General features: G+C 48.2%; 1 protein-coding gene across 1 annotated transcript; it reads right to left on the bottom strand.

Annotated features, from left to right (window-relative positions):
• Window positions 1-1,468: 1,468 nt before the first annotated feature.
• Window positions 1,469-7,118, bottom strand: LOC123377554. Its single transcript, XM_045030600.1, has 2 exons — window positions 6,121-7,118; window positions 1,469-2,318 (listed from the first exon to the last, which is right to left on the bottom strand). The coding sequence occupies exons 1-2, from the start codon at window positions 6,933-6,935 to the stop codon at window positions 1,469-1,471; spliced, it is 1,665 nt and encodes a 554-aa protein (XP_044886535.1). The 5' UTR covers window positions 6,936-7,118.
• Between the last annotated feature and the right edge of the window lie 19,011 nt (window positions 7,119-26,129).

Raw genomic sequence — 26,129 nt, 5'->3', positions numbered from 1 at the left:
TAGTGGGGTACAATACAGTTGGTAAACAATTAACACTGAGGTATAAATGTAACAGGTAGCTAACAATTTCTATGTAAAAAGGTGTGTCACAGCAGCATATAACCAACTAACAGTTATGGAAAAATATGTTAAATAACAAACAATTTTAGGTAAAAATGTGTCACGGTGGTGTAAATATAGAATATGAGGTGTATCAGAGAGGAAAAAAGTAACCAATGAGGTTTTATGCTAGATTGGGATGGGGGGAGAGGAGCACATGGTGGAGCAGAGGGAGATTTAAACTTAGAGAGACACAGAGAACAGACAGACTGTAAGGAGTCAGAGGGACGCAAAGAAGCTGGCGGGGGGGGGTTGCAGTGGAAAGACAGACTTAACCACAATTATGCAAAACACAGCAAAATCTTATCTATGATCTAACTTAACCAAGACTACACAAATTAGCAAGTAACAAAACACAATGCAACAATTCTCTAAGCCTAACTTACAGAGTATAAAGCTAAACCTAACTTAACCTAATGAGTGCACCTTGTACTAGGGGTGGTTCTCCAAGGGTGTGGCTGCAGCAGTGGAGCAACTGCAAGTGAGCTGCCCAGGATAGAATCCAGGGAGGCACAGGTTTATTTCTAGCAGCAAAGGAGCTGCAGAACCAGAAACAGAATACAGATGCAGACCAAGGAGTTAACTTGGGTCTGTCTGTTGGGGAAAGAAAAGCCAGCAGCTAGAACAGGGAGGGTCTGCAAGAGAGAGTTCTTACCAATCCCCAGGACAACAGCAGAGGCAGAAGCAGGTACAGTAGTTTCAGCATCAGAGGACGCAGAGAGGACTCAATTCGTTCACAATAATCAGGAGATCTCCAGGCAAAATTTGTTGTTCGTGGGAGGGGAGTTTAAAAACGGGGGTACGCTCAAAAACAAACAAGAGCGGGGAGAGGGCCTCCCAAAGACCCCTAACTGATCAGACCAGGTGGCAAAGCAAGGACCTTCTCCGAGGTCTGCTTAGAAAATGTCTGGTTATATAGGCAGACTTAGGCAGTTTCCTGCCAGTAACTTTGATTGGTCCCCCTTGTTAGAGGGGAGGAGAGAAAGCAGGGAAAAGTCTTCAGGTGTGCACAGACGTGTCTGGGCTAGTCCTAAGTCACAGGCATGACTTACATGCTCAGCTATGTGGCCATATAAGGTCTTGCATTCTTGGGCAGCGCCCCCTACACCGAGCCCAGGTCTGAACAAAGGAGGCAGGGGCCCACCCCCACCTGAGCAGAGCAATGGCTCCGGTTTGTCTGCAAAGGCCATTCCACTGAGCAGGGCCAGGCTATGACTTTTGCTAGCCCCATGGCCGGGAGGGGCGGCCACACAGAGAGGAAAACAAAAAAGGAATGCAGCAGGGAGGCAGCTGCAACAGACATGCCCCCCTGGCCGACCCTCACGGGCTGTGAGGGGGTTGCCCCGTGCAAAGACCAAGGCCAGAAGGATTACAGATCCTCACTATCTGAGTAATCTAGGGGTGATGGTTCGCTGCTGTCAAGGGAAATGGAAGAGTACCTTGCCTGCAAGGGCAGGGCAGACACAACCCTGTGAATCAGCTGCTTGACCACTGCTATTCCCAACAGAAAGGCCACAAGAACGATAGCCACAGTAATAAGCCACTGCTTGATGGACTGGGCCCAGGATCCCAGCCCCCTGCTGGACCACTGGGCTTGCCACCAATCCCTCTGCTCACGCTCCTTACGAATCTGGACGGCGAAGGGGGACAGTTGGTTAGCCACGGCTGAGATGTTTTTCCACCCGGGCTGAAGGCACAGGCAACATTGCCCCTTAAAGGAAGGATCAAGGTCCTCCAAGGCAACACAAAAGTCCTTCTGTAGGATGGTCTGGAGCAGAAGACGGTTCTGCTCGGCGTAGTTGGCCAGGACTGTGAGAGCGTCGCTGGTTCGACGAAGCCCTTCGGATGTGATGTTGGCGAGGGCCTCCAGACCAAGCGACAGTTCACGGATTTGCTGTAAAGTTAAATGTGGGGTTAGGTTCGAGAGAGAGAGGAACTTCCAGAGGAAAGGGGATCCTTCCTCTGAGGCCTCCCGTCTTGTGCAGGCGACACAATCATGTGATGCGGGGACATCTGACAGGTTCCCGATGAGGACCTCCTGCAGGGTGTAGGCTTTTAACCAGGCAGCCAGGGGGTTTTCTCGAGACGGGGTGGCAATCATGGCAGGTGATTCCTGTGAAGACATAAAAGAGAGCCCTGGCCGGGTGCTGGCCTGAGTTAGTCCGAGAGGGTATTGGGCAGGGGACCATAGCATGATGGACCCCCCTGCAATGGCACATCTTAGGGTACGTCTACACTACAAGACTATTTCGATTCATCTTAATTTGAATTTCTGGAATCGACCTAATGAAGTCGAAGTTGTGTATCCACAATAAATACACTAATTCGACTGTGTGAGTCCACAGTAACGGGCGAAGCGTCGACTTTGGAAGCGGTGCACTGTGGGAAGCTATCCCACAGTTCCCGCACTCCCCGCCGCCCATTGGAATGTTGGGATTTCCCACCAATGCATGCTGGGGGGGGGGGAAATTGTGTGGAGGGTGGTTTTGGGTAACTGTCATCATTGAACCATCAATCACGCCCAGCATCCCTCCCTGAAAGCGCCAGCTGGCAATCTGTTCGTGCACTTTTCTTCTCAGTGACAGCGCAGGCGCCACAGCACTGCGAGCACGGATCCCGCTGCAGTTGTGGCCGCTGTCAGCTCCTCGCAACTTATCGTCCACCTCTTCCGCAGTCAGCTGCTGAGAAATTTGGCTAATTTTCAATGGTGCTGCGAGCAGTGGTGGACCATGGGGGACGTTTTACCAACATCAACGTCGGGTGGCCAGGCAAAGTTCATGACGCGCGTGTTTTCAGGAATTCTGGTCTGCTTAGACGCCTGCAGGAAGGTAGTTTCTTCCCGGACCACAAAATAACGCTTGGGATGTGCAGATGCCCATACTGATCTTAGGGGACCCAGCGTACCCGCTAATGCCCTGGCTCGTCACGCCCTATGCAGGCACCTTGCACAGAGACAAGGAACCCTTCAAGTACCAGCGAGCAGCGAGCAGCGTGAACTGTGACTGTTCAGTTTCTTCACAGAGAAGCTGAACCTGCCCCTGTTTCTTTACCAAGTTACTGTTGACTAGCCTCTGCAGTTACATACCCCGTCCACCCCGCTTCCCCAACTTCTAACACACATTTAAAAATTAAAGTACGTGCTCCACTGTAGCTTTACAACGGTGTCTTTATTGATGACTTTGCGTTAAAGGGTTGAAACTGGGACGCACACTGTGCTGGGTAGGGTGTGTGGTCATGTAAAGACCGCCTCTAAAGTCGAGGTTTGACATGCTCCCGCTCCCAGACCAGTCAGCAGTGCCGGACTGCTTGTTTCAACGGATCCTGCCATCCCTCCTTTTTTGGACTCTGTGTGCGGGGGCTATGTGGCCTTGTTGCGGGGGAGGACGGATACAGATTCCTCTGCTGCGTGGCTCTGCGGTCCATTACAGGGACCGTTGCATGACATCTGTAACCCCCATCCCCCGCTACAAATGCACGTACCACCCCCAACGACAGAAAACCTGCAAACCACCTCCCATACCAGCTAACCGCCTACTGACTGCACTGTGTGTGTGACATGCTGCTGATCCAGCCCCTGTCTCTGTACCCTGCTAAAGGTGACTGTCCTATGCATTACACTACCCCCTCAACCACCCAACGACCCACCCAAGACATCTAACACAGCGTTGTGTAAAAAACCATGACGGAAAAAGTAAGTAACAGAAAACTACTTTTAATAATCAACAACACAGTAAGGGAAGGACTTTTCAAAATGTAGTGACTGATAGCTTTTGGGTAATTTAACACTGTCCTGTGGTGCAGTGACAGTTTTCACGGCCCCTGGTGACCCTCCTTCTTGTTATTTTTGATGAGGGGGGGATTGGAGTTTGAGGCGGGGGTGGGCGGTTGCAGATACAGTGCAGGGGGGCTCTGTCTTCCTGCCTGCGGTCCTGCAGAACATCGACAAGGCGCCTGAGCGTGTCCGTTTGCTCCCTCATTAGTCCAAGCAGCGTTTGAGTCGCCTGCTGGTCCTCGTGACGCCACCTGTCCTCCCGTTCGCAGAGTGAGCGGTGCTGCTGACTGAGGTTCTCCCTCCACTGGCTCTGCTGGTCCGCCTCGGCTCTGGAGCAGCCCATAAGTTCAGCAAACATCTCGTCCCTTGTCTTTTTCTTACGCCTTCTAGTTTGCGCCATCATCTGTGAGGGGCATGGTGCATCAGGTCGTGATACAGTTGCACCTGTGTGATGTCAAAAAGATAGTGAATTTCTTACAATGATACATTTTTTAAACAAAGAAACATAGTCTACTCGTTGTCTGTGAACAAGAGTATGCACAGCACCTGTCTCATGCGCACTCACTAATGGAAAGTTCGATTTCTCTGAATGCGCTTTCATTGCCTGGGGTATTGGGCTGCAGATCAGAGAACCTTTGCAGGAAAGAAGAAATCGTGTAGCAGCAAGGCATGGTAAGCCAAACACTTTTGGATTCATAGAAGTGAATGTACAGCTCTGTCCTCTTGATGCAGGCAATCCTGAAAGCATAAACTCGGCCCCTGTTGCACCCCCTCGCGGCTGTTCACTGGGAAAGATCCCTGTATGCTGCCACTCTGTAGACTGCAGCACATGGCTGTTAAGTGAGGCTTCTTGTTATGCAAAGGAACAGTTAAGCGCTCCCATTACTAATAGTACCCCAATTACTCTAATTTTATGCAGGAGTGTGCGAGAGAGATCACCCTGAGGAGAGTCTCACGGGCAGAGAGAGCGCGCATGCTGGAAGAAAGCCACCACAACCCAGGGGCCTACTCTGCCATGCTCATGAGGGCAATGGTCCCGGAGTTCCAGCTTATAGCATGGAAAGGCAAAGTGTGCTACCTCGGGGCACACAATAAGCTAGCTCTGCCAAGGAACCTCCTGCATAGACTTTCAGATTACCTCCAGGAGAGTTTCCTGGAGATATCTTATGAAGATAAAAGTTCCATCCCCCTGTATGTAGATCTTCTGTTCTCCTAATGTCTCTCCCTGTTTAATTACTAAAAAAATGTTAACTCGTTGTTCTTAGCTGCTTTTAATAAATAAATGTTAACTTGTTTAAAGCACTTACGGACTGATCCTTCTCCCGATTCAGGGTCCGTGGTAACGGCTGGGGAGGGTTGGTAGGGGATCTCAGTGAGGGTGAGGAAGAGATCCTGGCTGTCGGGGAAAGCGCCGTCGACTGCCTCGTCCTCCTCATCTTCCCCGTCCGCGAACATCTCCAAGGAACAGTCCGTCGACACTATCCCATCCTCAGAGTCCACGCACACTGGTGGGGCAGTGGTGGCAGACCCACCGAGAATGGCATGCAGTGCCTCGTAGAAGCGGCATGTCTGGGGCTGGGCTCCAGAGCGTCCGTTTGCCGCTCTGAGTTTCTGGTAGCCTTGTCTCAGCTCCTTGACTTTCATGCAGCACTGCATTGCATCCCGGCTGTATCCTCTGTCTCTCATGGCTTTGGAGACCTTCTCGAAGGTCTTTGCATTCCGTTTGCTGGAGCGCAGCTCCGAAAGCACAGACACATCGCCCCACACAGCAATCAGATCTGAGACTTCCCGGTCAGTCCATGCTGGGGACCTCTTTCTAGTCTGAGATTGCCTGGACTCCTCTGCTGGAGAGCTCTGCATCGTTGCCGGTGCTGCTGAGCTCGCCCCGATGAGCAACCAGGAAATGTGATTCAAACTGTCCATACAGGAAAAGGAATTCAAATTTTCCTGGGGCATTTCCTGTGTGGCTGGTCAGAGCATCCAAGCTCCGACTGGCGTCCAGAGCGTCAACAGAGTGTTGCACTGTGGGATAGCTCCTGGAACTACTAAGATCGATTAGCATCCACACCTAGCCTAATTCGACATAGCCATGTCGAATTTAGCACTACTCCCCTTGTCGAGGTGGAGTACCGAAGTCGAACTAAGGAGCCCTCTATGTCGAATTAAATGGCTTCCTGGTGTGGACGGGTGCACGCTTAATTCGATTTAACGCTGCTAAATTCGATTTAAAGAGCTAGTGTGGACCAGCCCTTAGGGAAGAGAGGTCCTTGACACTTCCTTTGGGGACTTGGATCCCTTGAAGGGATTGCTGTAAATGGAGGAAGGCCAGGGCTGGGGCAGTCAGGGGCCATGTGGTGTTAGATATTACCGGGCTCCCTGAGAGACCCCGGGACCAGCTACTGGTCCTGGCTAGTATTATGCCCTCTTCCCTATCCACTAGCTCCTGTCCATGTTCCAGGGCCAACCGGCCTAGCCACAGTAATGGCGGCTCATTGGCTCCCCTAGCGGTGTCTGAGATGAACTCCTTCATCTCTGCTTTGGAGCGGGGCCGGAATTTTGTGACCTGTGTGGCGTTGCCCTGGCCATCAACCTTTATTCGGCTGATGGATACAGGCAGGGCTTCACTGGAGGTCACAGTGGGTGGGGGTGTATGGGCTTGGGCATCTGGTGGGGCGGAGGGTAGGGTGGGGTATAGCGGGGTTTTTTCAAGGGGGAGTGGGGCCTCTTGGTGAACATATGGGGGTGGGTGTTCGGGGGTTTTATTGGGACTGGGCAGGCTAGGGGTCAGTGGTGGTCCTTCCTGGCTAGGCTGGCTAGTGGCCTCCTTGGCCGAGGTCATTAGGGCCCCAGGGAAAACAGTTAGTTTATCAAGGGCCTGAGCCAGGATCTCATAGGTAACTGTGGCTACCTTTTGGGGCTTATATATGTCATGCCACAGTTTCTTGGGCTTTCGAATTTCATCCAGCTTCTGCACCAGTTCTGTTAATATCTGGTGGGTGGGGGACCCCTGCAAAATTGGAGGTTCAGGGGTGAGCTTAGATGGGGCCCCCCCGCAGGCTTTCATGACCCTTCCCACCTCTCTCCAGAGGCGGGTGGGATCTGAATCTGCGGCTGGCTCTCCTGCCTTAGTGCAGACTGGCCGGAGGCTGGAATCAGCAGGGCTGGCCCTGAATGTGGGGTGGCAGGTTAAGAGGCACCCCACATCAGTGAGCCCCAGGTGGGTGGTATACACCCTGGAGCTCTGGCCTTTGCCAATCGTGCAGACCCACTCCAGGGCTTCAGGCTGCTGCTTACTCTGCAGCAAGTGGTATTGTAGGTGGTTAGTCTGATCTTCCTCTGTCCCAGAGGTTTTTGCCTCTTTCCAGGGACAGGGAGGGCAGTAATTGTTACCCCAAGATCCTGTTCGTGACGCCATGTCCCTGCCAGCAGGTATATGGGATCTTGGGGAGCAATTACCATATGGGTGGGGTGCAAAATAAACTTTATTAAGAAAATGCAAAAACAGGGAAAATTTAATAGTGAGGGGTGTGGGGTTTGTTAAGGTAGACAATTGGGGAGGGGTTTCTTTTGGTGAACAGTATAGGGGGTTTCAATAGTGGGGTACAATACAGTTGGTAAACAATTAACACTGAGGTATAAATGTAACAGGTAGCTAACAATTTCTATGTAAAAAGGTGTGTCACAGCAGCATATAACCAACTAACAGTTATGGAAAAATATGTTAAATAACAAACAATTTTAGGTAAAAATGTGTCACGGTGGTGTAAATATAGAATATGAGGTGTATCAGAGAGGAAAAAAGTAACCAATGAGGTTTTATGCTAGATTGGGATGGGGGGAGAGGAGCACGTGGTGGAGCAGAAGGAGATTTAAACTTAGAGAGACACAGAGAACAGACAGACTGTAAGGAGTCAGAGGGACGCAAAGAAGCTGGGGGGGGGGGGGTTGCAGTGGAAAGACAGACTTAACCACAATTATGCAAAACACAGCAAAATCTTATCTATGATCTAACTTAACCAAGACTACACAAATTAGCAAGTAACAAAACACAATGCAACAATTCTCTAAGCCTAACTTACAGAGTATAAAGCTAAACCTAACTTAACCTAATGAGTGCACCTTATACTAGGGGTGGTTCTCCAAGGGTGTGGCTGCAGCAGTGGAGCAACTGCAAGTGAGCTGCCCAGGATAGAATCCAGGGAGGCACAGGTTTATTTCTAGCAGCAAAGGAGCTGCAGAACCAGAAACAGAATACAGATGCAGACCAAGGAGTTAACTTGGGTCTGTCTGTTGGGGAAAGAAAAGCCAGCAGCTAGAACAGGGAGGGTCTGCAAGAGAGAGTTCTTACCAATCCCCAGGACAACAGCAGAGGCAGAAGCAGGTACAGTAGTTTCAGCATCAGAGGACGCAGAGAGGACTCAATTCATTCACAATAATCAGGAGATCTCCAGGCAAAATTTGTTGTTCGTGGGAGGGGAGTTTAAAAACGGGGGTACGCTCAAAAACAAACAAGAGCAGGGAGAGGGCCTCCCAAAGACCCCTAACTGATCAGACCAGGTGGCAAAGCAAGGACCTTCTCCGAGGTCTGCTTAGAAAATGTCTGGTTATATAGGCAGACTTAGGCAGTTTCCCGCCAGTAACTTTGATTGGTCCCCCTTGTTAGAGGGGAGGAGAGAAAGCAGGGAAAAGTCTTCAGGTGTGCACAGACGTGCATGACTTACATGCATGACTTACATGCTCAGCTATGTGGCCATATAAGGTCTTGCATTCTTGGGCAGCGCCCCCTACACCGAGCCCAGGTCTGAACAAAGGAGGTAGGGGCTCACCCCCACCTGAGCAGAGCAATGGCTCCGGTTAGTCTGCAAAGGCCATTCCACTGAGCAGGGCCAGGCTATGACTTTTGCTAGCCCCATGGCCGGGAGGGGCGGCCACACAGAGAGGAAAACAAAAAAGGAATGCAGCAGGGAGGCAGCTGCAACAGACAATATTAAACTTTGCCTTTGTAGCTAACATGAAATCAGCACCAGTTTGGTTCAGTCGTCAGGGCACTGGATCCTTAAAAGTATTTAGGCTCCTAACTCCCCTGTACTTACATACTTTGGAGGGTCTGGGCCTTAGTGTCTGTGTCTCAGTTCCCATCTGTACAATAGGGATAATAACACTGCCCTACCCCACAGGAGTCCTGTTAGGATAATACAGGTTAAAATAGGGTGGCCAGGTGTCCGGTTTTCGACCGGAACACCTTGGCGAAAAGGGACCTTAGCGGCTCAGGTCAGCACTGCTGACCGGGCTATCAAAAGTCCAGTCAGCGGCGCAGGCAGGCTCCCTACCCAGCTCCGCGTGACTCCTGGGAAGCTGCCAGCATCTCCCTCTGGCTCCTAGGCAGAGGGACGGCCATGGGGGCTCTCTGCACTGCCCCCGCCCCCAGCACCAGCTCTTCTGCTCCCATTGGCCAGGAACCACGGCCAATGGGAGCTGAGGGGGCGGTGCCTGCAGGCAGAGGGAGCACAGAGAGCCACGTGATTGTGCCTCTGCTTAGGACCCTGAGGGAGATGCTGGCATCTTCCCGGGAGCCTCCTGAGGTAAGCGCTGCTCGGAGCCCACACTCCCTCCTGTACCCCAAACCCCTCCCCCAGCCTGGAGCCCCCTCCTGCACCCCAAACCCCAGCCCCATGCCAGAGCCCACAACCCCAGCCACAGCCCTCACCCCCCGACCCCAAACTCCTGCCCCAGCCCAGATCGCCCTCCTGCACCCCAAACCCTTCATCTCCAGCCCCACCCCAGAGCCCGTGCCCACAGCCAGAGCCCTCCCCCCACACTTCAACCCCCTTCCCCATCCCGGATCCCCCTCCCATACTCTGAGCCCCTCATTTCTGGCCCCGCCCCAGAGGGGGAGGGGATATCTTTTATTGGGCCAACTTCTGTTGGTGACAGAGACAAACTTTCAAGCCTCACAGAGCTCTTCGCCAAGTCTGGGAAAGGTATTCCATGTGACATGGCTAAATACAAGCTGGAACAGATTGTTTAGCATAAGTCATAGGAGCTGACTCTGTGGGTGCTCTGGGGCTGGAGCACCCACGGGGAAAAATAGGTGAGGGCAGGGCATGCTGGGGGAGGGGGTAGAATGGGGGCAGGAAGAGGTGGGGTGGGGGTGGGTCCTTGGGGGAAAGTGTGGAGTGGGGGCAGGACCTGGGGCAGAGCCGGGGGTCAAGCACCCACCAGCATATTGGAAAGTTGGCACCTGTGGCATAAGTAGTTAACACATATTGTAAGAGACCTTGTCCAATAAAAGCTATTACCTCACTCCCTTGTCTCTCTAATATCCTGGGACCAACATAGCTCCAACACTGCAAACCAATGATAATGGGGGTCAGATAAGTACTTGCTATAGATAAAGTCAGGAGGACTAGAAGGACTCCCAGAAGCAAATGAGTGACCTGTACACTGAATCTATTTTTTCTGTGCCATTTTTCTCTCTGCTCCTCACTATCTATCTTTATATATTTTGCAGCTAGATTTTTCTCTGTTCCACTGTTCAACATCTCTCCTAAGCAGCACCCAAGCCTATTAACATACAAGTTTGGATTGAACTTTGAATCCCCTGGGACTTGAGTGTGACCTAAATTAGGCAAAGTAAGTTTGGCCCTCCCCTGCCTAATAGATCTGTATTAGGGTTACTTTCCAGTCATGCTACAGATTCATGTAAGGTCGGGAGTGAATGTCAAAGTCAAATGAAGCAGTTCATATTCCCTTAAATATGCCCATTGCTTTTTTCTTAATGTGTTGTACTGCTTGTTGGAATATGCCAGGAATGCAGTATAGGTTCCTGTTTTCTTCCTTCTTTGACAAGGTCAAGTCAGCCTGAGAACATATAACTTTCCAGACACTGGGTACCGGCACCAGCCTCCCCCTTTGCCTGCCAGCACTGCACTCAAAGCCCAATCAGATTATTTCCAGACCAGTGTCTCTCCCACAGGCTCTCCAAATCTTCACATGGGCTTCTAGCATTCTCGAGGGGACAGGATGCCCCTTTAATCTCAGTTGTGATGCCTGAGTTATAAATGGGAGACAGAGGCTAAGCTTGCAGTCTTTCGGTTCTTCAGGTTTTGTAGTGATGCTGACACAGTTTCTTGAAAATGAAGCCAAGATTAAAGGCATCTGTAATGGAGGCATTGACCCAGGGCTGAGGCTTGAGGCTACAGACAGGGATACTAACATGTTTCCCTTTTCTAGTGGCTTCTTTCCAGAGGTTCACAGAATTCAAGGCCAGGAGGGGACCATTTGATCATCTAGTCCAGGGATCAGCAACCTTTCAGAAGTGCTGTGCCAAAGCTTCATTTATTCACTCTAATTTAAGGTTTCGCGTGCCAGTAATACATTTTAACATTTTTAGAAGGTCTCTTTCTCTAAGTCTATAATATATAACTAAACTACTGTTGTATGTAAAGTAAATAAGGCTTTTAAAATGTTTAAGAAGTTTCATTTAAAATTAAATTAAAATGCAGATCCCCCTGGACTGGTGGCCAGGACCTGGGCAGTGTGAGTGCCACTGAAAATCAGCTCGCGTGCCGCCTTCGGCACCCGTGCCATAGGTTGCCTACCCCTGATCTAGTCTGACCTCCTACATAACAGAGGCCAAAGAGTTTCGCCCAGGGATTTCTCCATTAAGCCCATCACTTCTGGTTGTGCTAAAATATATCCAAGGATTTCAAAGCACTTACCAATCATTATTTGATGTAGCCTCACAGCCCCTTTGGGTTCCCATAAACATTTCAGTAAAAAAAAATTGTGGAAAATGTTATGAAATACAGAAAATGGGCTCATTTCAAGCCCTGAAAAATGGAAGCAACTCTGATATTTGTATTTTTTTCACAGAATCATTATTTCACCAACTCTACAGAGCCAGTGATAGAGCTGGTCAGAAAATGGAGTGGTGGGGTGGGAGGAGGACTACAGAAAATGTCAGCTATTTGGTGCAAAATCAAAAACTAAAACTTTAGCCAAAAATCAAAATGTATTTGAAAATGCTACTTTCAGTGCCTTTTGGGAGTTGAAGTTTGGCTGCCTCCTGTCCTCATTCTCCCCTATGGACCGGGCTCTCTGCCTGGATTACAGTCACCTCTCATTAAGCACCACATCTCCCCTGTTGCAGAGCCATCTTGATGCTCTGTGGAACTCCCTGGCCAAGCCACATCATGGTAGATGTAGTCTAGCTGGGGAGGCCAGCCCATACAAGAGAATGGGGACATGACCTAGTCAAACTACAATTCCCATGCTGCAAACACTTGTTTGAAGTTTTGAAAGAAATTCCCCTTGAGTATATTCATTCCCTATCATGTTCTCAAGGGAAAGAGTTTACAAGCAGAAATCCTGTGAAAACAATCTGTACCACGAAACATTCACAGAAAGCCAACTTCACATTTGAAATCACAAGTGGTCAGTTGGGAACCACAATTCTTAAGTCACTTTCACTCAGTCAGGACATGGAAACACCATGTGACCCATTGGTCCCACCAACACAGCTCAACTAGCCAGTAGATATGGCAATACTCACAGTGAGCTGTTAGTGACCCATATGCTGAATTACATGCACAGCAAACATCAGTTGAAGAATTTTGAATAGCAGACAAATTTGTGTTAATTGGCATCTATTCACAGACAATTCATGAACAGAAAATAGAGCTAAATTCAGCTAACACATTGTTTACTGCAAATGATAGGCCCAGCTCCATTTCTCACCGTGGGTACTAATGTTGCTGATTTTAGACAGTGATGAGAGAAGCAGGGGGCATTAAATGCGGGAGATCTGCACCCAAAATATGAGCTCTTTTGCATTTCTCTGTGAGATAAAGAAATAAGACCCAGAAAGGAAATGTCTTTTCAGGAGGTCTTCAACCTCTTCACTAGATCCAGTAATAACCTCTGGAGACCCCACCAAAGATTCCCTGGTGGGCTAGACGTGTGACTGATGGTTTCTGTCTAGGCTATTCTGGGTGCACATGGACTTCATCAGGTTAGCTGAGGATGTGGCAGTCCCTATTCATGGCTGGGAATTGTAGTCAGCGCTGTCTTGAGCAGGCCATAAGCCAGACCTCTCCCTGCCACCCAGCCTGAACTGATTTCCATGGGCATGTCCTACATCCCACACACCAAGATCAAAGACTGTTGAAAGAGTCACAGTCTTATTTCTGATGGGGTTGCAGTGTGGACAGGTGATGCAGCTGTGCTTTCAACTGCTGTGCTGCATCAGCATACACTAAGGCAGCATCCCACCAAAAGGATGTTCTGCCAGCCCACACTGATACGGGGCCATAACAGGACACTGTTGTTCTGCCCCATGTGACAAATCCTAAAAAGCTGGAAGCCCTCACAGAGCCCAGGGGGCTGGCAGGGGAGTTTTAGGTTTCATTTACGATGCTATAAGGGCAAAGGTTTAAAATCGACTGTGTTTTGGGGTTCATCCTCATGAGATTCCAAAGGGATAGAAAGGTTGGGTGTGATTGCTTCTACTCTCCTACAAGCTGCCATGCCCCCTCCATGCCCCATTACCCATCTGAGATGCAGGATAGAGACACTAAGTTCCAATCAGGGGCATGTACAGGGTGTATGGTCTTAATGACACAGTACATTTCTGAGAGCAGGAGGGAAGCATACAACAGCTCAAGGATTGGGGTGGGGGACCTTTCCCTTGAACTTCCAGCTTGGATAGAGCCAGCAGGGTTCTTATTGCCCAGGAGGCTCACCAGCCCCTCCCCAAGCCAGTGTGTGATCCCTGGAATTAAGGCCTTTGAGTAGCCTGGAGAAGCTCACCACTCTACCAGCCTGACAGCTGATCAATACACAGAGGAAGCAGATTTCCTGACACACAGGCAGCTTCTCCCTCCCCCCCCCAACAATCCATTCCCCTCGAGCTGGCTGTGGACAATCCAGAGACATTAACACCACTAAGTACCCCATTTCCTGGACAGTGTTTGGGTCCCCATCAGACAGAGCAGAAGAAAGAAAGAAAGAAAGAAAGAAAGAAAGAAAGAAAGAAAGAAAGAAAGAAAGAAAGAAAGAAAGAAAGCTGCAGGGAAGAGGAGGTGGCAGCAGCAGCAGTATGAGGCACTAGTTTGCAGCTGATGCCTGAGTATGAGAGTGGAAGCTGATGGACAGGGGACTAGCAGAGGGACAGCTCATCAGTCACTCACAGCACTGGGCTTTCCCCAAGTCCAGGGTCAGGCTGTGGTCAGGCCATTACAGGAGACCTGTAGGGGAAAAAAGTGCTCCACAAAGTGGTGTAGCTGTTTCAGTAGGTGTTGCGCTTTCCTTGGAGTCGGTACTGAACCAGTGGGCCCTGGCTGCTTACCGTGGGTTCGTAAAAGAGATGTGATGAGAGGGTGCAGGCATGCTCTCTGTGTAAACAGAGCAGGAATAGACAATCTGCCAGTAGATGGTGCTCAAGAATATGTAGTGTGGAGTTTGTAGGACCAATACAAATTATTGTTGTGCTCTACAAATGGCTTCTCTGTGCATCTTTACAGCAGCTCTGCACTGATTCACAGCAGTGCCAGTGAAGCCAATGATTTGGGCTGGGGCGGGAGGGGGCGGGGGGGTTGCACTCACTCAAAGTTCCATAGGCTGTGGAATGCAGGGGGCCATGGCTTTACCACTTTTAAGCAGTGGTCCCGTATTAAATCAGTACGACTGCTGCCAAAGTGGCCCAGAGCATCACTCCAGCTGCATGGTGGAAAAGCCACGCAAACTTGATCCAGGTGGAGGAGTGGCCAGGCCAAATTTCAGTGAGTGGCAGTGCAGCCAGGTGCACAAGGTTGGAACACCAATCAAATTTGGCCTGGATGCCCCTCCATCCAGACAGAGGGGCTGCCGAGCCAAATGCTGTTTCAACCTGGCATATGGGGAACCTGTTCTTGCATGCAGGGGAGTCCTCTGAGAATTCAAAGCCTGACAGCACTGGCTCATGCACTGCGTGGGTAAGAGATAGAGGAGATTCCCCAGCTGAGAGAGACCCAGGGTCACTGCGGGTGGGGGTGTAGGGGGAAGACAAGGGGGAACAAAACAGGGAACCTGCTGAGGGGGAAGGGGCAGGGACCAGAATTTTTCCCTCCTTAAGAGTATCTGAATTGGTTCCACAGTGCATTGCCAACCCCAAATGTACAAAAATCATGAACCAGGTCCATAAAATCACAATATTGGCTTAAAGATCATGAGATTTTTTTAAAACAAAATTATGGATTTGGGGTTAATTTTATCTGCCTTATGGTTTTTGAGCATCCAGGGTGACATTTTCATTTTCTTTTCAAAGAAAGCTGAGGATCTCATGTATTCACGTGACTCTGTTAGCTGGGGCTTTAAGAAAAATACCAATTATTGCAAGAGTTACAATAAAAGCCCAAGAGTTGGGAATACTAGAATGAGTGCTAGAGTATGGGATATAAAACTGAGGCCCTGACCACTTGTAGTTATAAAAGATTCTGTATCACAAGACTATTTAAGACTATTTTTGTACCAATGTGGACACAAGAACAAATGGATATAAACTGGCCATCAGGAAGTTTAGACTGGAAATTAGATGAAGGTTTCTAACCATCAGAGGAGTGAAATTCTGGAACAGCCTTCCAAGGGGAGTAGTGGGGGCAAAAGACATATCTAGCTTCAAGACTAAGCTTGATAAGTTTATGGAGGGGATGGTATGGTGGGATAGCCTAATTTTGGCAATTAATTCATCTTTGACTACTAGCAGTAAATATGCCCAATGGCCTGTGATGGGATTTTAAATGGGGTGTGATCTGAGTTACTACAGAGAATTCTTTCCTGGGTGTCTGGCTGGTGAGTCTTGCCCACATGCTCAGGGTTTAGCTGATCGCCATATTTGGGGTTGGGAAGGAATTTTTCTCCAAGGCAGATTGGCAGAGACCCTGGAGGGTTTTCGCCTTCCTCTGCAGCATGAGGCACGGGTCACTTGCTGGAGGATTCTCTGCACCTTGAAGTCTTTAAACCACGATTTGAGGACTTCAGTAACTCAGACATAGGTTAGGGGTTTGTTACAGGAGTGGGTGGGTGAGATTCTGTGGCCTGCGTTTTGCAGGAGGTGAGACTAGATGATCATAATGGTCCCTTCTGACCTTAAAGTCTATGAGTCTATGAGACTAGGGAGTTGTTATTATAGGCTGAGCTCATAGCATTGTGTATAATAAAGGTTGCCTGACACTTCCCATTACAAGATCCTGTTTTCAGTTGCTTGTAACTTTGCCAAATTTTAACTTCTTTGGCTGAAATTTTCCATGCCAAGTGTCTGCCTCAGGCTGAATTTTTTTTTTTTAAATGTTTTAACAGAAATGGTTCTGCCATTTCCAAGAATGAGATTAGGGGAAAATACATTGTTTTCCCATGTTAAAAGAAATTCTGACAACCATTTAGTTGAGAGTGTCTAGAATCTGAAACCTTTGGAGCAAGAACTTGAAATTTGGCGGGGAGTGGGCCTCTGTGGCAAAGATGTGGTTTTTGCTGTTCCCATGAAAAACTACCCAAATTTGGCCAAGCTTTAAGCCTTTGAAAAATCACAGTTTGCACATGCTCAGTAGAGACTTCTTAGAATTTGGCAGCTAATTTTTCCAAAGATTCCATCTGCACTGAGCATGCTCTAGCCTAGGGCTACAGGGGCTGATCAGAACTTTCCTTGCAATTTCTGCTCCTGGCTGCTGCATGCCACTGAGCACCAGCACCAGACCTGTAAGCAGGGAGACTGTCTCGCCCACAGGCACCAGCTTCCTCCTTGCCCCAGGGGTGCTCACCCCAATCCCCCACCCCGCCTCTTCCTGCCCCAACTCCACCCCTTCCCCTAAGCCCCCACCCCCACTCTGCCTCTTCCTGACCCTGCTCCGCCACTGCCCCACCTCTTCCCTCCCAGTTCTGCCTCCTCCGCCGAGTGTGAGAGAGGGAGGGGGAGGAGGTGTGGTCACTAGCGAGCGGGAGGCATTGGGGAGGAGGGAGAGGAGCAGGTTACTGGTGGGTGCTGAGCACCCACTAGTTTTTTTCCATGGGATCAGATAAGAAACCAGAGCTGGGGGAGAGTGGGAGTGACTGAGCAAGGAGCCTGGGGCAAGGAGCCTGGACAGTGGAACTGGGAGCCTAGGCAGGGAGTCTGAGGTTCACAGTGGACAGAAGATTGGGACTCAGATGTAGAGCCCAGAGTGTGAGACTAGGACTGGCTGGGCAAGGAGACTGGGACTAGGATACAGAGCCTGAGGGGCAAGGGCTGGGACTAGCTAGATGAGGAGAAAGGGACTGGGTCTAGGACAAGAAACCACTGGAGAAGACTTGGACAAGGAGCCAGGGGCATGGTGGGGAAGAGACAGGACTGGGACAGGGACAGGTTGGTGAGGACAGGGCAGAAGGGTGAAGCCTCAGGACAACAGGCAGAAGTGTCTGTTACCACTAGAAGACACTTCCCTATGCAACCTGGAATGGAACCCAATATTCCTGAGTCTCACCATTCCTCTGCTGTCAGCATATCAGGGGAAACCACTAACAAGGTGTCTGTTCCCTCCCCCTCTAATGCTGCTCTACATAGAGGATGACAACCTACTATTGCTATCAGTTACTCTGTTAGGTCAAGCAGCAGAGATCTATAGCAGAGATCTGAAAGTTCCAACCCTACTGATGACCCATGTGGATGTCAGTAAGGCGTCACATGAATGAACTTTGGAATTCTTCAGTTTGCTTTTTTGCAAACCTAGGAAATTAAACACACAAAAACTGTATTAAAAGAACATTATGAAGGTTGCAAAATCAAGCACTCAGAAGTTAGGAAAGGCTCGAATTCAGGTTGCCTGTGCATCCTTAATTCACCTCCCTGCCCTACCCAGGTGCATGCTTTATGATACAGTCTTTACATAAGCACATACTATTTTTCCTCACAGGACCCTGGGGTCCCAGTCCAATGCCTTATCCACTGCTCCCCATTTCATCTGCATATGTGGGGGGAAGGATAGGTCAGTAGTTTGAGCATTGGCCTGCTAAACCCAGGGTTGAGTTCAGTCCTTGAGGGGGCCAGTTAGGGATCTGGGGCTATCCTCTGATGTCCTGGTCAAGTTCCACTTGCAATTCTGGATGGCTATTTTCTATTCATAACTGTTGTTTAGCATTATCCTGTGCTCTGTTACCTTCCATCCAAGTGACGGCTGCATTTCAGTGGTAGGTGAAGTGAAAGGGTTTAAGTCTAGACTGTCATTAGCCCACTTGCGGGGGTGGGGGGTTGAGTCAGACCTCTTAACCTCCTCACCCTACAGCCTGCACCCTGTGCAGCAGTGTTAAGGCTACCCAGATCTCAGCTCCAGGTTCCCCATGACTACAACAAAGTGGGGTGAGAGGGAGCAGAGGGCAGGAGTAGCCATGGCTGTGCCCTTATCACACCAGCCAGCTGGGCAGTCTGGCCCAAAGGAGGAAGTAAGCAGCACCCTTTTCTGGGCTGCAGTAGCTTACTTCCCATTGGGAGCTGAGGAGGAGCTGTGACTGCTAATTCCTTCCCAGTGCTGCCCCTGGGTGCACAGCTACACACCCACACAGGCAAGGCTGAGCCTAGAGAGTCAATCTAGCCCATAGTTAGCAAGTCTGTAAAATCCTTCGAAGTTCATAGCAAAGCGTGTCTCACTCCCTACTAGTGCCTCGTCTCCAGGAGCATAACAGCCTGCTGCTGCTGCCAGCTTTAGCTCTGGTGATGCAGGTTCATGCTGCTATGCTGAAGGCTCTGTGCTTGATGTGATTGGACCATTGTCCTCAATCTATGTAGGCCACTGATCACTGCATTCATCGGGGGAGGCATAGCCCCAAAGCTGAGGCTGAGTTTTGTACAGTCATTAATATAAGATTATATATTAATAACTAATTTAGAGCTTAGCTAGGGAGCTGTCATTTGTCTGGTAGATAGGTTGGCTTCAATGTTTGCTGGGCTCGGGGTGGGAGGCATCCTGGGTGGGTAGTTGTAGTGGTTTTGTTCAGGCAGTAGTGGATGGGTGATAAGGTGAAGCTGGGACAGTGTGCAGGTAGGTAGATACAGCGAAGGGGGAGTCATATGCTGTTGTTTGGTGAGTACTGGTGGATAAGTGTATGGTAAGTGTGGTGTGATGGTGTGCACTGTGTGGGAATAGCTGGATAAGTGGAGTGAGAAGGTGTGGAATGGAGTGGGGATAGCAAGGTAGGGGAAGCAGTGTGTCTGTGGTGTGATGGTGTGTAGTGCATATATGTAGTGTATAGTGGGTACAGGTGGAGTGATTGAATGGGTAAAGGTAGCATGTAGTGGGAATAGGTTGAATTATATGTATGATGTATGGTGTGTAGTGAAGCTCGGTGGGTCAGTGCAGTGGCATGTGTTGTTTGTGGTGTGTAGGGGGTATAGGTGGGGAAGTGAAGTGGCTATGAATGGTGTGCAGTGGAGGAGGATGGCTAGGTAGAGTGGCATGTGTGTGGCATGATGGTGGGGGTATGTAGTGGGTATAGGTGGGTAAGTGTAACCATAAGTGTTGTATGGTGTGATAGAATCATAGGACTGGAAGGGACCTCCAGAAGTCATCTAGTCTAGTCCCCTGCCCTCATGGCAGGACTAAGTTGTATCTAGACCATCCCTGACAGGTGTTTGTCTAACCTGCTCTTAAAAAGCTCCAGTGACGGAGATTCCACAACCTCCCTAGGCAATTTATTCCAGTGTTTAACCACCCTGACAGTTAGGAAGTTTTTCCTAAAGTCCAACCTAAATCTCCCTTGCTGCAATTTAAGCCCATTGCTTCTTGTCCTATCCTCAGAGGTTAAGAAGAACAATTCTTCTCCCTCCTCCTTGTAACAACATTTTATGTACTTGAAAACTGTTATCATGATGGTATATAGTAGATGGGTATGGTGTGTAGTGGGTAAAGGTGGGTAAGTGTAACCATATGTGGTGTGTGGTGTCACAGTGTTTAGTTCACGGGTATGGTGTGTCATGGGTACAGGTGTGTAGGTGTAGCTGTGTACAGTCAATGGGTATTGTATATAGTGAGTACAGGTGGGTAGGTGTAATCGTGCTTGGTGTATGATGTGATGGTGTACAGTAGATGGGTATGGTGTGTCATGGGGATAGATGGGTTGGTGTAGCCGTGCGTGGTGTATGGTGTGAATGTGTACAGTAGATGGGTATGGTGTTAGTGGGTACAGGTGGATAAGTGTATCTGTATGTGGTATACAGAAGATGGGTATGGTGTGTAGTGGGTAAAAGTGAATAGGTGTAGCTGAATGTGGTGTACGGTGTGATGGGGTGTACAATAGATGGGTATGGTGTGTCATGGGGATGGGTGGGTAAGTGTAGCTTTGTGTTGTAGCTAGGATGCTGTTTTTTCATGGCCTAAAACATCAGACTCACACCCCTGTCTATGAATAAATTCTCTAAAGAGTTTCAAGCCTCAGAAAACAGGCCCAAGCATTAGGTATTACAGGCAGTTAGAATTTCCATAGGGCAGACAGAGACAATGCCTGTCCTCACTCCGTGACCAGGGGTTTGCTGTCCCTGGGCAGAGGTGCCCTCACAGCCCTCTCCAACATGGGAGTACCTCTGGATGCAGAGATGAGGTGGGATGCCAGTGCCAGCAGAATCCCCTGCTGCCCTCAAATGATGAGTCAGCTCCGGCCTTTCCCAGCTGTGTGCCTGTGTACGTGTGTGCGTGTGAGCGAGTGTGTGTGTCACTTCTCTCCCCGAGCTTTTCTGGATCAGCCACACAGGAGTTATTTTTAGGTCCCGAAGTTGGCCGGGGAGAGGGTGGGGATGTTGCGGGGAGTTGATGGGCGCTTGGAATCACACTCAGGAAAGCAGAGTTTAGCATTGCAGGAAGGAGCTGAAGTGTGGAAACAAAGAACCCACTCCCTGGCTGCAGCCATAACGGCTCCTTCCTCTATCATGCCAGGAGTTCCCAGAAACAGCTGCCCTAGAGGGAGGCTCTCGCTTGTGGTGTGTGCACATGTATTTATTTTTCTAGCAGTGCTATCGACTTAGAACTCAATCAGCCACCAGACAAAAGAAGTGTGGGGGGAGGGGTCGGCAGCAAGGAAATGTGTGTTTGTGGGATGGGGGTCAGCAGCAGAAATGAGTGCATTGAGCGGGGCTACAAGTCACCTGCAAGGAAAAGGTGAATTAGGCAAAGGATCAGCAGCTTAGGACAGGTAACTGGGAAGTGTAGGTTGGTGAGGTAGGATTCAGCTGGAGGAGGAGAGGTATATGGAGGAGATTGGCACAGAGGTAAGGGGGCATCAAGAAATTATTTGTTGGTGGCATAGGGTCAGTGGGGAGATGTAGAACCAAACAGCGAAGTTCCAGCTAGATCAGGATCCAAACTTGTCCAAAGTCATTGGAGGTTTCTGGCTCTGGGAGTTTAGTTTGGGCCCATCTCTAGCATTTACACACACCCTGAGCACTGACACACTCATTGCAGATGTGGAAGCCTCTTCATGTTCCAAGAGTGAAACTCATGTAGTAAGGTGGTGGGCGCTCCACTTTCCTTTATTGGTGGTGGGTAGGTGTCCTGGGGGAAGGAGGTTTGGTGAGACAGTGCAGAAGTAGAGCTGGGCAGGAAACAGTTTTCCCATCCCAGGAAAATTTATGAGATTTCAAAAAAAATTTCCTATCCCAAATCTGGACAAAAATTTGAAAACTCAAATTTTTGCAAACTGACAATCTGCAAAAAAATATGGTTCAGGTCAATCAAAATGTTTTGTTTCACCATTTTCCAAATGTTTCACTTTGATTTCAACTTTTTTTTTAATTTTAAGGGTTTTTTTCACTATAATCATCTTACACGTCAAACAAAAAATCATTTCAATCCAAAAACAGGGAATTTTTTGTTTTGAAACGATTGAAAGAGGACATTTTGACAATTTCAATTTTTTTTATTTGAAAAGAGAAATTAATCAAAACTGGGCCCTTCCTGCAAATAGTTTCAGTTTTGACAATTCAGTATTTTCCAGTGGGAAAAAATATATATTGTCAAAAAATCCCTAAGCAGCTCTAAACAGGGTTAACACTTTTCTGCAGCTAGTAACAGGAGTAACTCAAGCACATCGCTTGTGTGTCAAGGAGTTTAAATGTAGTGACTCTTGCTTTCATTTTTCTTTCCTGTCTGCTCCTTCTTTCTTCTGTTTCTGTTCTGTAGGGTGGATGAGGAAGTCCTATGATGAGCATTGTGGCCTGGTAAATAGAGCCCTGGGCTAGGAGTCAGGAGACTTGAGGTCTGGCCCAACTCTGCTGCTGGGTGATCTTGGGTAAGTCACATCACTGCTCTGTGCCTCAGTTTCCCTATCTGTAAAATGGGGGTAATGAACTTGACCTCCTTGAAAAAACGCTTTGAAATCTATAAGGGCAACCAGAGGGCTGGATGGAATCCCAAAGGAATGCAGTGTTCTTTGGCCTGAGACAGGTTACATCAGTGTTACTGTTTCTTTAAAGAAGTGATGCATGGTGTGACGTCTGAATTAGATAAAGCCTGCTCTCCCAGAAGAGGGCCCTTAAGGTGACACACTTCCGTTGAATTTTGCTCTTGCATCATTTTCTCGTCCAAGAATAGATCTGTGTGTGTGGCTAGCGGCAGCACTCACTGAGGGCTTTGGGACCAGCTGGGGTGGCTCAGGATAGCTAGCAGAAGACTCCTTACAAATACGTTTTCCAGAAGTGATATGTCCAGCTGACTAAGCAAGGATTTCTATGGACAGGGGGCTGAGTTTGGGTTTATATTTAGTGCCTGTGTATTCCTTACCCAGAATTTTAACTAAAATTAATTATACTAGACAGAAGTACAAAATATAATTACAAACAAAGCAGATGATGGGTGCAGGAAGAAGTGGAGGCTGGCTTACATGCACAGCTGAGCTAATGTGCCTCTTTTCTCATTTGCAGCATTGCATGATGATTTACTTCTGAGTCCCTACATCCATCCATCCCAATGCCCCTCACTGGAGCCTGCGACAATGTCAAAAAGGAGCCCACACAAAACCACTACAACTACCCACCCAGGATGCCTCCCACCCCGAGCCCAGCAAACATTGAAGCCAACCTATCTACCAGACAAACGACAGCTCCCTAGCTAAGCTCTAAATTAGTTATTAATATATAATATTATATTAATGACTGTATAAAACTCAGCCTCAGCTTTGGGGCTATGCCTCCCCCGATGAGTGCAGGAGAGAGCAGCAGTTGGAATTGACTATCACTATTATTAGAGGAGCTAGCAGTCAGGTGTCTAACTCAGGCTTGCATCCGAAGAAGTGGGTATTCACCCACGAAAGCTCATGCTGCAAAACTTCTGTTAGTCTATAAGGTGCCACAGGATTCTTTGCTGCTTCTACAAAACCAGACTAACACGGCTACCCCTCTGATACTTAACTCAGGCTGAGATTTTGGGAAAATTTCAGGCAAATGGTTCAGCCATTTCTAAGAATGAGGCTAGGGGAAAAGCCATTGTTTCGCCAATGTTAAGAAATTCTGGTGATCTTTTCATTAAAAAGCTCTGGCTCTCCCATGGTTGGAAGCAAGGGGGCAACCTCTGTGTCAGGGATGTGCTTTTTGCCTTAGCCATGAAAATCCACCTAAGTTTGGCCAAGTTATGAGCCTTTGAAAAATCACAGTTCACACATGCTCGGTAAAGACTTCTTAGATTTTATCAGCTAAATTCCCCAAAGATTCTATCCACACAGGGCATGTTCTAGTTGGGGCTTCAAGGAGGAGAAAAGGACTTTCACTGTGGAAAAAACAGTATGTGATCATGTAGTAAAAGACAGGGTCACACAATTCATATGCACAAGGAGACCGAATTAAAGTTTCAATGGCAAACTTAACTCTAGTATTTGCCATATTTTGAGTGCTCAACTTTGCAACCTTAATAATGTTCTTTTAACATGTTTTTTGTGCATAATTATTCATATTACAATAGCACCTAGAGGCCCCAATGTGCTTGATGCTGTACAAACACAAGGTGAAAGGCAGTCAATGCTTCGAAGTGCTTACAGTCTAAACACAAGCATAACAACTTAGTCAAAGTCACACAGGCAGGGCCAAGATTAAAACTCAGCTTTCCTGACTTCCTGTCCATTTCCCTGTCCACTGAACTGCACCGGGTGGGCATCACCATTTCTATTCCCCATGGAGATGGGCCTTGGTTTTTCATTTCCATCCCATCACTGTTCCTCTCACTATAGCAATCCAGCAATCCATGTATTTTCTACACACTTAGCTCTTAGTGTGTATGTAAAGTAGATCTGACATATTAGGGAGAATCCCAACAATTGTATAACACAATATTGCCTATATTTAAAAGATGAAATATGCATCATACACTCATCACAGTCAGAGTGTATTAAGTAAACATGTATTTGATCTCTTTTCATGCCTCATATTTTTGTAATGTGAAATTGCACCATTTGTCTATATGCCTCACAGATGCTGTGCATGTCTGCATCATATATTTGAATCACCGTATGACACATGTCGGGAGGGTTTTATATCTGTACTTTTTTATACCATGGCTGTTGCTCATCTCTCAACAATGGTGTTATTCACAGGGATATAGGAGTTGTCATAACTCAGTACATTTGGGATCCTGTCTCTAACAGTGGTTTCAGAAGAAGTAAATAAAAAAATGTTCCATAATGTGCATTAGTATCCCATTAGAATGAGAGGAAAAATCTTGTCTGGTGGTCCAGGTACGCCCTGAAGCAGGTAGATAGATAGCCCCTATAGTTTTATTCTGGGTAGTATTTTCTTTGAATAAATCTCTAATCCCTTTCTGGGATATCTTTCTATTTCCCTCATTTGTATCCTTTAGCAATGAGTTCCACAGGTTGGGCACACAGGGGCGGTACAGATTGCATATATAATCAAGGAACAAGGTTTAATTCTGCAGGCTTTGAACTCCTTTCGCCCCCATCTTTGAAGAGATTCCCATCTCCTGCTCTGCAAGTCCTTCTCAGGTATTCCCACAATCCCTCTGGTTTTGATGGACAGCTTCCTTCATCCTGAATGACACTTGTGGACCCAACAGAGTGTGTGAGGGGTTTTGAGGACAGTTGACCCGGCCTCTGCCAAGCAATAGCAACAAGAATAGGCCCTTACACCCTCCTTAATCCACCTTAGCTTCATAACTAAGACGAGTCAGTGAACCTTGTCCTGCTCTGACCCAAAGAAAGCTAAAGAAACAAGGCGGGGGAGGAGAGAAAGTCAGGACCCTTGAAGGTTGGACAGTATTTGGAGTCCCCCTGCTATGCCAGGCCACCCCCAGCACTCTCTTCCCTCACATTGTGTCCTCTGAGAGCTGGGGGAGGGGTACCTAGAACAATTCAATCCAATTGATACCATGAAAGAGGTCTTTGTTTCAGCCCTGTCACTCTGGCCAAGGTGTCATGGCCTCAGTTTCCAGGGCAACGGGAGCAGGGTGGATGGATGGGGAGGTAGGTGTACAATTAAGTTAAAGTTTTGACAGCATGAGAATTACCAGTTAATAAAAACAACTCTTGAAAAGGGGCGAAAAAGCCCTCACTATTTTATCAGGAGTTAGCCCTGTCTGAAGGGAAGATTTCAAAGCTGTTCTCCCCATTGCAACATTTCAGTGAATCCCAGATCCAACCTCTGGATCAGCTGAGAGCAAGGAGGATTTATTTGGGGTTTTGGATTTGTACAGTTCACCTAGCCTAGAGTGATCCAACCTTCCCCCATTGAACTCAATGGGATGCTTTCCATTCACTTCACTAAAACTTAAAGCAGCCCAAAGGTCTTTAAGATAAGATACAATGGGAGAGTTTCCAAAGCATCTAATGGATTTAGAAGCACAAGACCCACTGAAGGGCAGTGGGAGTTGGGTTCCTAAATAGCTTGGGCACTTTTAAAAATCTTCCTTATATTTATTTCCAAGAAAGAAAACACAGGCTGGGAGGAAAAGAAAATGCACATGAGGATTCATTTAACAGCACGTCTAATAAGATTCCCCCCGCACCCAATAACAAGATTTCTCGCACTGTTATCCCATTCTAGTCCAGAAGAAGATGCAAAGCATACGTGCCATCGTATATCTATTTCCAGAGTATATATGGAAAGCTGACCCACTTCACACATATAATAATATAGTCCCCAGTTCTGCAGTCTGACACACCTGACCTCACTGACTTCCATGAGGCTCAATATTGGCACTAGGGTCTATACTAGAGCAGATATTTGTAGGAATAAGGTGTTAGTTCACATTTCTATAGTATC

The sequence above is a fragment of the Mauremys mutica genome, chromosome 9 (genome assembly GCF_020497125.1).
Source record: "Mauremys mutica isolate MM-2020 ecotype Southern chromosome 9, ASM2049712v1, whole genome shotgun sequence".
Classification (NCBI taxonomy): Eukaryota; Metazoa; Chordata; order Testudines; family Geoemydidae; genus Mauremys; species Mauremys mutica.
The sequence above is the reverse complement of the archived record's forward strand: the minus strand, read 5'-3'. Positions and strand labels throughout refer to the sequence as shown.